This window comes from Oreochromis niloticus, linkage group LG3, assembly GCF_001858045.2.
Source record: "Oreochromis niloticus isolate F11D_XX linkage group LG3, O_niloticus_UMD_NMBU, whole genome shotgun sequence".
NCBI lineage: Eukaryota > Metazoa > Chordata > Actinopteri > Cichliformes > Cichlidae > Oreochromis > Oreochromis niloticus.
This window is the reverse complement of record NC_031967.2, coordinates 30,021,926-30,034,536: the sequence shown is the minus strand read 5'-3', so window position 1 is coordinate 30,034,536 and position 12,611 is coordinate 30,021,926. Positions and strand designations below refer to the sequence as shown.

At 38.7% G+C, this 12,611-nt stretch overlaps 1 protein-coding gene across 1 annotated transcript; it reads right to left on the bottom strand.

Annotated features, from left to right (window-relative positions):
* Positions 1-625: 625 nt before the first annotated feature.
* On the bottom strand, positions 626-11,599 carry LOC112845417 (scavenger receptor cysteine-rich domain-containing group B protein-like). Its single transcript, XM_025904830.1, has 5 exons — positions 11,293-11,599; positions 9,970-10,281; positions 3,051-3,248; positions 2,916-2,962; positions 626-715 (listed from the first exon to the last, which is right to left on the bottom strand). Exons 1-5 carry the CDS (start codon positions 11,597-11,599, stop codon positions 626-628), a joined length of 954 nt encoding a protein of 317 aa, XP_025760615.1.
* Between the last annotated feature and the right edge of the window lie 1,012 nt (positions 11,600-12,611).

Genomic DNA, 12,611 nt, shown 5'->3' with positions numbered 1-12,611 from the left:
AAACTATAGTAAGGCACAGAGGTGACGTTCATTATCAAAGATAAAATATCTGGAAGGTGTTCTCAATAAACTTCACTCTGCATTTTACAACTCTATGGAAGTTACCTGTTTCAAAATGGATTCCCTCACAGCTGGGTCTGTCATTTCCACAGAGAAGCCGATATCAGTCAGATTTACTTTAATCAAAAACTTCCTCCGTGGACCTGGTGACATCATAAAGTCCACGTTAATTTTGATTAACATCTATAGAGCCACTACCATCATCACTCTCACCATGATAGACAGATGGATAGTAGGGATTAGTCAATAGTAGTCAGTTAATCGTTGCTATTGTCGCTAGTCAGTATTAGACATACTAGTTATTTAATCTAACTGGTTAACATTTTAATTGATACCCAGTGACAGCAAGTATATGTGCCCTACTGTTATGCAGTCATCTGCCACCAGATGGAGCATCATTGGTGAGAAACCATTAAGAAACAATAAATCCATTAAATCCATAAATCCATTTGGCCTGATCGTTTTCTTAACACTATTATTGCTAGCTCATTTAAAGACGAAAAAAATAGAAATGAGCTCTTTCCAAAAGGTAGATGAGCTTTCCATTAGCGATAGGGTCAGGAGTTCAGTCATTTGGGAGGAGCTCCTCCAAATCAAAATGAGCCAGCTGAGGCGGGGCCAGCTGTCTTAATGGGGGAAGGCCCAGGTTGTAGACCTGGGATCTGGGATGCGCAATAGGTGACACAGAATGTGATTCATGGTTAAAATGATTTTGTTCAATGAGTTTTTGAGATTAAACAGCTCTCAAATTTAACGTGATATCTGAATGTTTTTTAGTTTTAGAAAAGTCAGTTTTCATCGTTTAGTTGACTAGGAAACTAGTTACCATGAACATCCCTAATAGTTAGATACTTTATTGATCCAAAAGGGAAGTTGTTGTGTTATAGCAGCATGATAAAGAGTAAAAATAGTAGTGTGTAATAAAAAAAAACTAATAAATAAAACATTTACGATAAGAATGTCAGGGGCGCCTTATACTATGAAATAGTGTAGAATTGTATGTATGTATACAAAACACTGATAAAAGCAAAGAAAAGTTAAAAATAAGCCTGATGTTGTGTAAGAGAGAAGTGCAAATTGTATTAATAATTAATATGTACACAGCTGCATGAAGGTATCCTATACCTATTCTTATGTCATCCATAAAATCTCCCTTTTTTAATATAAGAAACACACACTCACTAACTATTTCATAATGTCTACTTTCCGAGCACTGGGTTGGAACCCCCTTTTGCCTTAAGGACTGGCTTAATTCTTTGTGGCACACACTTTGAACTTCAGCAGGTTGTCTGCATGCCTAAATGCATAGAGTTGTTACCATATAACTGGCTTATTAGATATATGTGTCAATAAAAAGATGTACCTAAAAAAAAGTTGTCATTTATTGTGTTATTAAATAGTTTATGTCCTTTCCCTAATAGGTCCAGTAAGATTAGCTGGCTCTGAAATTTATCACAATGACAGGTGTGTTCAGCTTTCATGGAATGAAGAGTTATTATACAGTTTTATAGAGACAGAGGACATGAAGAATATTTTAATGTTAGTTGTATTAAAAACAATTCAAGAATAAAAAAATGAAAACAGACTGACGTGCAATGTCTTCATTATTCAAATGTGTCTCACCTGAACAGATGACACTTGCGTCTTGTTGATGTCCACAGTTATGTGTTCCAAAGTGGTTGTATTTACACTCAATTAGAGAACTTTCATTTCCTGAACAGGCAACATTATCAAGCCAAATCTGTCCAGTTCCTGCACCATAGTGAGCTGATTGAGGAGCTTCTAGTGCCGTCCCACAGTTTAACTCTCTGCAAATCACCGCAGCATCATTTAAGTCCCAGCCATCATCACAGACTGTTCCCCAGATGTTATTGTGATAAATTTCAACTCTTCCAGAGCATCGAGTCGATCCAGATCCAACTAATCTGACCAGTCCTATCAAGCAAAGAAATAAACAATACTTAAATACAACACTCAAGAAAATTAAAAGAACACTTTGAAAAAAACATCAGATCTCACATGTGTCATTTGTCATATGTGCTCAGGATGGATCTGCTTATATCTGTGAAAAGTACAGAGTGAAAGTGATGGATTTGCCAATTCCAATACTCTAGGACAAATGCTTGTGAGGCTCCATGGTGCTGAACAGTGAGCACAGGGCTCACTAGAGGACTTTGAGTCCTCAGTACACCCTTATGAAGTCTGTTTCTGATTGTTTTGTCTGCTAGAGGCCATGTTCTAGGTCATTTTGAGGATCACCCTGTTCCTCCTTGCATAAAGGATACCAGTCCTGCTGATGGGTTAAGGGCCTCCTACAGCCCTGTTTAGCTCTCCCACAGTAACTCCCTTTCTGTTGGAATCTCCTCCATGATCTTGAGGCTTTGCTGGAAGACACAGCAAATCTTCTGGCAATGGCACATATTGATGTGCCATCCTGGACTACCTGTGTAGCATCTGCAGGGTCCAGGTATTGCCTCATGCTTCCATTTAGAGACACTACGCTAGCAAAACTAGTAAAGAAACAGCCAGAATAGATAAGGAAGGGAAAATGTCAGTGGTGTACACCTGTAAAACCATTCATGCTTTGGGTGTTGGCCAATTTCTGCCCCTTTATTGAATCTGTTGTTATTTTCACTAACACCAAAGCTACTGAAACTGATTGGTAACCCCCTCTGCTACTTAACCAACCAGGTTAATATCACAGAGGTTTAACTGACTTGATGCAATATACTGAACAACATGTGTTCCTTTTTCTAAACAGTATGTGTCTCTGGTATTAAAAACAAAAGATTTCATGTATGACTCACAAGAACAGATTCAGCTTCAGTGCCTTGAAGATCTAAAGGTTTCCTCACCTGAACATACAACACCAGCATCTTGACCATGTCCACAGCTGTGTGCTCTAAATCCAATATGTTCACACTCATTTAGAGATTCTTCATTTCTTGAACAGGTCACATTATCAAGCCAAATTGGTCCAGTTCCTTTACCAAAGTAAGATGATCGAGGAGCCTGTAGTGCCGTCCCACAGTTTAACTGTCTGCAAACCACCTCAGCATCATTTAAGTCCCAGCCATCATCACAGACTGTTCCCCAGCTGTTATTGTGATAAACTTCAACTCTGCCAGCACATCGAGTCGATCCAGAGCCAACTAATCTTACTGGACCTATAAAGGAAAGAACATAAACTACATATTAATACCCTCACTGACCACTTTTTTCGGTACCAATTACATGGTAACAACCCTACTCATTTAGGCATGTAGACAACATAGATAGATAGATAGATAGATAGATAGATAGATAGATAGATAGATAGATAGATAGATTTTTATTTCGAACATGCATATATAACTGAAATAACAAGAGAAAAAAAACTAAACAAAAACAAAACTTAAAAAACATCAAGTTTCATGGTTCTATGCAAGGGCGTAGATTTGGCATGGACAGAAGGGACATGTCCCCACCAATATCCAGCGGTTATTGAATTGTCCCCACCAATAATTTGATTTCTTCGAGTAAAGAAAAACAAACCCGACAGAAAGAAAAAAACGATCTGTCAACGTCTCATTCACCCAGCGGTGCAGAAAGAGTTAAATTACGTTCTCTACTGGAGTCCTATGTCATGTGACAAATATGGCCAATGTGATTGGCTGTGCTTTTCAGGGAGCTCTGTTTAGTTTTAGCAGCAGCAAGCCTGCGCTGCGAGGACCTGCAAGGAGTAGAGGAGGATGGCAGCAAAAAGGAAGAACCTGGATATAAGAAAGTATTTTTCAAAGAAACCTGTAAGTCACTTGAAGCCAAGTAAACTCATAAAATGTGTCCGTCATAATAACGTCACAGGCTATGCTTTCTAATTTTGATTGAAACTGTCAGAGAAAACGGCAGCCTCGAGTAAGCCAAGATTTTAGTTTACAGCGGCTGTTAAAATTATATGTCTAACGTTAAAATGTTGGTGACACAATAATTTCATCCTAATGGTACTGACATATTCATAGGGTTCATTTTTGAGACAATATATCATGAGGTAGTCATGATTTTGCAAATATTCCACCTTGTAGTGCAGTTTGCACAAATTGTTTTAAAAATGCACTCACCCTACAAACATTACTGATGAGTCAAGATCTGCACAAATTGACAGAAACACTGAAGCAGCTACACATTTTATTCTTATTGTCATGTATGTCCTATTTGTCAGGTGACAGAAGAACCAACACAAAGCTCAGAGAGTAATGTTGATACAAGATCACAGGTGAAATTGGATGATGACTTGTTGGTTCATGACTGTATTTGAAGCACATGTGTGACTGCATGTATTTGAAATGTCTCACTGTTATTTATCAGGTGACAGAGGCAGCTCTGCCATGTTGTAGCTCAGACAGAGGTGAAGAGGCGAGGTCACAGGTGACTGACTGATGATTTGGTGCTATAGATTAACTAGTATTTATTATCATGACAATTGTTAGGCTGCTGATGTAAACTGATTCATTAGTGTATATTTGACAAAGAATCTGAATTGACGTCTCACTTTTTATATGGCACGAATCAATGTGTTATTTTATCAGGTGGCAATATGTCCTAGTGCAGTCAGAGGGGAAGAGCCAGGGCCAAAGGGGAGCCACATCAAGCACATAATAATAATTTTAATCTGAGGATAAAACACATGTACAGTGGCTAAAAGAAGCTTCAGTGCTCTCAGAACACTAAAAACATGGCTAAGGTCAACAACGACTCACATGAGATTAAACAATGCTGTTGTATGTCCACCAGGAGAGACTGGACAGTATGGATGTAAAACCAATATGCCAGCAGTTTATCTCAGTTAACGAGAGGAGAAGGCATGTGTTTGGCTCCTTCACATAGAGGACATTGAGTTGTTGTGTAGGGCACCAGTAGTCCATGTCTGTTGCTGTAACAGTAGTTCATGTTTAGAATAAACAATCCCAGCTCACTGAGTTGATCGGGGCAATAGTGTGCATAAAATGTTGCAGAATTTTGCTGAGAGATCTTTTACTTTGTTTTAATCTTAGATGAGTAGTTTTATGGACAAAAACCACCAGGTCATTCAGTGTTCCCTTAGTGCTAATGTATAAGAGATGTTGGTGTTGTCACGGCGAGTGAGATGAGCCATGTGGAGATAATGAAGTAGGATCCAAATGCAGGCACTTTGTAAAGGTGAGAAGGTGGTTTATTGAAATACATGGCACAGGGAAAAAATGGCAAACGGAGACAACCTAAACTATACTGGAAACAACTAAACTACGGAGCAGGAACCAGAACATGAACATGAAAGACGGCGAGCAGAGACAGATGACGGTAGACAGCAGGGATAACACACAGAAGGAGCAGGGTGGATACACAGCTGGGAGTAATTAACGAGACGAGACAAGGGAGGTAAAACTGAACACACTCACATGAGACGCAGACCTTCACAATAAAACAGGAAACCATCACACAAAGACACAGACTCGACACTGAGGGACAGACAGAAAAAGGACAGATGGACCTCAAACTATTCACGAGACAACAACTCCTAAAACGTGGATAAACAGAAACATGAAACTCTAATAATCATCATCACCACCACCACCACCACAAGCACTACAAGAGAATAAGAAAACAATCCAAAATGCAAAAACACACCAAAACATAACAACTCAAAATACTGGGTCAAACTGACCCAGAACCGTGACAGGTGTACTATAACTGAAGTAATGTTGTTAAGTCCTTAAAGTCATATTCTTTTATTGTCATGGCTGTATTTGAAGCTATTTTTATTTTTGTATGATACCTGATTTATATGGAATATGGCTGAAAGTAAACTAAAGCCTAAAATACTTAAGTAATTTAACATTATATAATTCACATATAAAACTATGAATTGTAATTTTAAATGGTTTACAAGCATGTAGAATAGCATATGTAGGGTAGTATATTTCTCCTTTTTTTTAAAATAAAGAAGCAAAGACAAAAAGGGGGGGGGGGGGAAAGAAACGGGGCAGGGTTCGGTGGTTGAATCATCCGTCCCCACCAATGCCAAAACCAAATCTATGCCCTTGTATCTATGCATCTATGTCTACAGAATCTGTTTTCTCGAAAAGTTGTAGGATGAAGTTAACACTTTTCCCATTCCTACCCCCTTATTTCAAATTGCATTACTTATAAATCCATATTCAGAATTCAGCATTATTTGATCCATACATATTTAACTTTATACAAGTCTGCACTCATATACAACACATAAACATACACACATAAAACAATTTCACTTAAACCAAAGCAACACCAAACTACATTTTTACATAAACTAGCCACCCTGTGGTTAACACCCGCTTAATATCTGAGCTTATTTTATATCTATGTGACAAACACCTTAATGAGCCCAATAAGCTTGGGTTACTCTGACTATGATCTATAAAAATGAGGACAATGCTTCAATAGATCACAATGAGACAACTTAGCGATTGAAAGGAAGATTTCCTATATTCATGAAATTTATTATCTTTAAACAATCACGTGAATTTTTCTATTGATGTACGTTTCTTGATTTCATCTGGACACGTGTTCCACACACTAACTCGTGTGACTTCAATGCTGTGATATTTTACGTTTGTCCTTACTACTGGCTTGCTGAACATAAGGATTCCTCTCAGGTCATGAGTATTTAGTGTTATTTGGACGAAGTTCTGAATGTTGTGGGGCAAAGATTTATTTGCTATTTTGTACATTGCTTGCACAGTTCTGAGGTTAACCAAATCCTTAAATTTGAGAATATTTAATTTGATAAAAAGTGGATTTGATGGTTCTCTTGAAGTAGTTGTATTTACTATCCTTATTGCTCTTTTTTGCAGAATGTATACTGGAAGGGTGTGTGTTTTATACGTGTTTCCCCACATCTTCCACACAATATGTCATGTACAGCAATATGATAAAACAATACATAACATATAGTGATGTTTGATTTATGAGATCCTTAACCTTGTAGACAATTAACTGAGACTTTGATATTTTGCCTTTGATATAAGTAATGTGGGGAATCCAGGATAGTTTGTGATGTATTATCACACCAAGGAATTTGATTTCAGATACTCTGTCTAACTCAATGTTATTTATTGTCAGTTTATCATTGGTAGAATATATGCGATTTACAAATATTATGAATTTTGTTTTACTCAGGTTCAATGTTAATTTATTATGATCAAACCAGGTGTTCAGATTATTTAATTCATTTTCTAGTTCATTCTAGAGATGGACCGATCCGATATTAGGTATCAGTATCGGTCCGATACTGACCTAAATTACTGGATCGGATATCGGAGAGAAATAAAAAATGTAATCCGATCCGAAGTATCACAAAATCACCTCACAAAACGCGTTACTTGGCGTAACCCAGCTCGGCACATCGGAGCAGTATGTGTCACGTGATAGAGCGGCTGTTGTCTGCGAGACCTTTCGGCGGTCTGTTGGAGCATTTGGAGCCTCGCTACATGCTTCCTAACCGCGGCATTTCATCTCAGCGAAAACTATCCCAGAGAAGTAAAGCAAGTGTGTAAGTTCATCCCTGAATGTTTGCAATGTATTTCCACGTTAAGCTTAACAAATGGTATATTGAGCCACAGCTGGACTGGCTGCTGGTCATGATATCCATTTGGATATGTGGTGAGAGGGAAACATGAAGATGAAACCAGGAGATGTCCTTACTGAATCATCAGAGCTGAACAGGTGATGGAGAAACAGGTTTACCTTTTAGGTGACATGAATGAGTTGAAGGGAAGTTATGAACTGTTTCTGAGAGACAAATAACACCAGGATCCTTTTTTACGTAGGTGACGGCTGGTAACTGTGCAGGGGCGGGTCTAGCAAAGTTTTGTCGGGGGCCAGGTTGGGCATTAACAGGGTAAGGGGGGCACAAAGAAATAGTTTATCTTGTTATGTCATTTAAAAACTTTGAATAAATAATTATCTGAATCTTACAACAAAAGTGGTCATCTGATTAACCCTTTAAAACCGGTCGGAGCGAGCACGCTCCGTTTTGCGTAACTATTTTTAAATCCCCGTAGAACTGGAGCCACATAAGCTAGTGCAATAATGGTTTTTTTGCATATGAAACCGGACAAGTTGTACTTAAATCTTATGCCATCAGCTTGTCCTAGGTCATGGTTTCCTTCCACATATAGCTTTGCAAAAATTGCATAAAAAGCGCTTGCAGGAACAAAAACATAATATTCCAGAAACAGGCTCTTCCAATCCGATCAGCTGTTCGTAACACTTCCTACATTGAAATAGACATCAGTGCGAACTATCGCATGTCCGCCATTACCTCCCCGAAACCGGAAGTGGCATCATTTTCGTGGAAAATGTAGTTTTTTACTTGTAGGCTTTATAAACCTTTACTGGTGTTTTTAAAAGTCATGTTTGACTTTATGCTTTTCTGAATAGTTTCTGGGATGCTTAGAACTCAAATTGCACTGCTTTAAATGATTTATTTTTATGCACATGCTGTTTTCTCTGCAAATTTGCATTATAGGATTGATTTTCGTTTTTTCTGCAGTATATAAAAATTGGTGTATCTCAAAAATAAATCTATGAAGACACTCAAAATAAATTTCCTGTTGTTGTAAACTATTTTTTGCAACTTTCTTGTATTTAAAGTTTTTAGGGATAAACCTCTTAAATTTCTCTAAGTAGAAATATATGTAAAAGAAACAAAAATGATTTTATATTTCTTTGTAGTTTATTGCACTTTTTGCAATTTATGTAGTTACTATGGACTTAATGCATACATATTATTAAAATTTGGGCTATAACAGTTGTATTGATGTATAGCAACTTGAAATGCTCCCAAAAATGGCTCCACAGCATGTAAAAATATAAAGTAAGCTCTGGCGTTCTTGCTTCTTAGGTCTTAAAGGATTAAATGTATAGAAATCCATTATTGTATATAGTAACTAATAAGTCTAATATACACCCTAGTAAGCTATAGTACTTTTTCCTTTGGGAAGGTACCATCTGTGCAGTCTGCAAATCTGTTGAAGAATGATGTTTAATCTATTTAAATATTGTAGAAAAATAATTGATTTCTGTGCATTTGTTTTGCACTTGCATTAAATTAAAGTTGATTACATGGATTAAGGGTGGGGGGTGGTTCCCTAATATTTTTGCTGGGAGTTGGCAACCCTATTAGTTAGGTTGCTTAATACTTCCACTAAGTACTCTTTAAAATACCAGATTAGGGAGAATGGTGTAGGTTTAAATTTATTAGATTGATCAGTGTTGCTGAACTATAAAATGTTTTGGGTGGAGTGGATTTTTTGCATACAGGTATAACAGAATAGCTTCAGTCTCTTGGTTTTTTAAAACTTGAGTATGAACTTATACAAAATGCAGCAAGATATTTATAAAAAAAAAACTCTTTTATTGATTACAAAATACACTATATCCGATTCATATCGGTATCGGCAGATATCCAAATTTATGATATCGGAATCGGTATCGGACATTAAAAAGTGGTATCGTGCCATCTCTAGTTCATTCAGAAGTTGTTCCAAGTTACTTCAACAGCACAGTAAGTTTGTATCGTCTGCAAATAATATTATTTTCAAAAACTTTGAAATTACACATATCTCATTAATGTACAATATGAAAAGCAGTGGCCCCAAAATTGATCCTTGGGGAACCCCACACAAAACGGGTTTCAAGAATAGACGACCTGCTGAAGTTCAAAGTGTGTGCCACAAAGAATTAAAGCAGTTCTGAAGGCAAAGGGGGGTTCCAACTCAGTACTTACAGGAAATAGACATTGTGAAATAGTTATTCTGTGTTTCTTACATTACAAAAAGGAGATTTTATGGATGACAAAAGAACAGACTTAGCTGTAATTTCCAAAGGTACCTACTAAAAGTTCCTCACCTGAACAGATGACACCTGCGTCCTGTTCATGTCCACAGTTATGTGTTCCAAATTGGTTGTATTTACACTCAATTAGAGAACTTTCATTTCCTGAACAGGCAACATTATCAAGCCAAATCTGTCCAGTTCCTGCACCAAAGTGAGCTGTTTGAGGAGCCTCTAATGCCGTCCCACAGTTTAACTCTCTGCAAACCACTTCAGCATCATTTAAGTCCCAGCCATCATCACAGACTGTTCCCCAGATGTTATTGTGATAAATTTCAACTCTTCCAGAGCATCGAGTCGATCCAGAGCCAGTCAATCTGATCAGATCTATGAGGCAAAAGGCATGAACAATATTGCAGTATGTTCCTCATATTGAAAATAGATGTGACGTATGAAACACAAACAGACTGACATGTAATGTCATCAGGACATAGATCAGGGGTGGCCAACCAGTCAGAGACCAAGATCCACTTTTTTTTATTGTATTACCGCAAAGAGCCACATCATACACATGGGCACACATGAACATCACCCATCCCTTCCTCCCTCTCTCTCCCTCTCTCTCTCTCACACACACAAACACACACAAAATACACACACCTCTGCTCAGCCAGATTTATTGTAAAAGTCACACACCAACATGATAATGACACAAATGGACTCCTACAGTACTTAAACCACAGGCCAGTCATTTTCAACAATGAACATTCACTGTCTCACACACACAAACTCTCAGTTCAACCAAGTCTACAAACAAAAATATAATAATCTACAACAGCATTTTTCTTTTACTATGCATGTTGTTTAGTGGGACTTCTGGCATTCCTTGCCTTGAACAATCCTCTTCAAATCTGGCTTTTATTCTGTTGCTGCCACTTGAAGCAATTCTTTCACATGGGTGTCAGTCAGAACAGATCGATGCTTTGATTTCACGTTTTAGGGTAGAAAACACAGACTCGCAGACGTATGTTGACCAAAACATTGACAGTATCTTAAGCGCAGCCCGTTTGACATTGGGGTATTTTTCCATTGGCACACTTTTCCAGAACTCAATGGTCCCTTCCCTTAAAGAAGGTTTCAATTGGTCCTCCTCACAAAGATCGATCATCTCCAACACAGCCGCAGCTTCATCTGTGACTAGCGGGACTTTCAAACAGTCCATTAAATGGATCAACGAGGAATGTAATCTGTGGCCTTTTCAATTGTAGATCACGGAACCGGGTCACAAAGCTTTCGTGCAAGTTTTCAACCAGCGTTGCATATCTGGCTCTTTGCTTACTCAGGGCGGCGCTGGCGACTTGCCCGCTGGCTTTTAGCAGAGCTTTAGCAGGCTTTTACCCTGCAGGTTCAGGTTCAGTCTTTCCAAGTGACACAGCATGTTGACCAAAAAGGCCAAATCCATAATCCACTTGAGGTCCGAGAGCTTGGGATAGTCCTTGTCTTTCTCTTCCATAAACAGTTTCACGGCATTCAAAAGCTCAAAGAAGCGAGAGAGTACCTGGCCTTTTGACAGCCACCTCACAGTGCAGTGCAGCGGCAGGTCACCTGGAAGCTCTCGGTCCAGCTCAGCGATGAGATTCTTGAATTGCCTGTGGTTGAGCGCATGTGTGCGGATATAGTTGACGATTTCCATCACAGGCTTCATGACGTTATCTAAATTCAATGATTTAGACACGAGTTGCTCCATGTGGATGATGCAGTGGAATTTCCAAAAGTCAGGAAATGTTTGGTCAGCTTTGCACAGCCCCACAGTTCACAGATCCCATCATGGCTGGTGCTCCATCCGTGGTTATTGCAGTTAGTTTCGTTAATTCAATTCAATTTCAATTCAATTTTGTTTACATAGCGCCAAATCACAACAAAAGTCGCCTCAAGGCAATTTATATTGTACAATAGATCGCACAATAATAAATACAGAGAAAACCCCAACAATCATATCATATGACCCCCTATGAGCAAGCACTTTGGCGACAGTGGGAAGGAAAAACTCCCTTTTAACAGGAAGAAACCTCCGGCAGAACCAGGCTCAGGGAGGGGCGGCCATCTGCTGCAACTGGTTGGGGTGAAGAAGGAAAACAGGATGAAAGACATGCTGTGGAAGAGAGACAGAAATTAATAACAGATATGATTCGATGCAGAGAGGTCTATTAACACATAGTGAGTGGCTGGAAAGGAAAAACTCAATGCATCATGGGAATCCCCGGCAGCCTACGTCTATTGCAGCATAACTAAGGGAGGATTCAGGGTCACCTGGTCCAGCCCTAACTATATGCTTTAGCAAAAAGGAAAGTTTTAAGCCTAATCTTGAAAGTAGAGATAGTGTCTGTCTCCCGAATCCAAACTGGAAGCTGGTTCCACAGAAGAGCGGCCTGAAAACTGAAGGCTCTCCCTCCCATTCTACTTTTAAATACTCTAGGAACAACAAGTAGGCCTGCAGTGCGAGAGCGAAGTGCTCTAATAGGGTGATATGGTACTACAAGGTCATTAAGATAAGATGGGGCCTGATTATTTAAGACCTTGTATGTGAGGAGCAGGATTTTGAATTCAATTCTGGATTTAACAGGAAGCCAATGAAGGGAAGCCAAAACAGGAGAAATATGCTCTCTCTTCCTAGTCCCTGTCAGTACTCTTGCTGCAGCATTTTGGATTAACTGAAG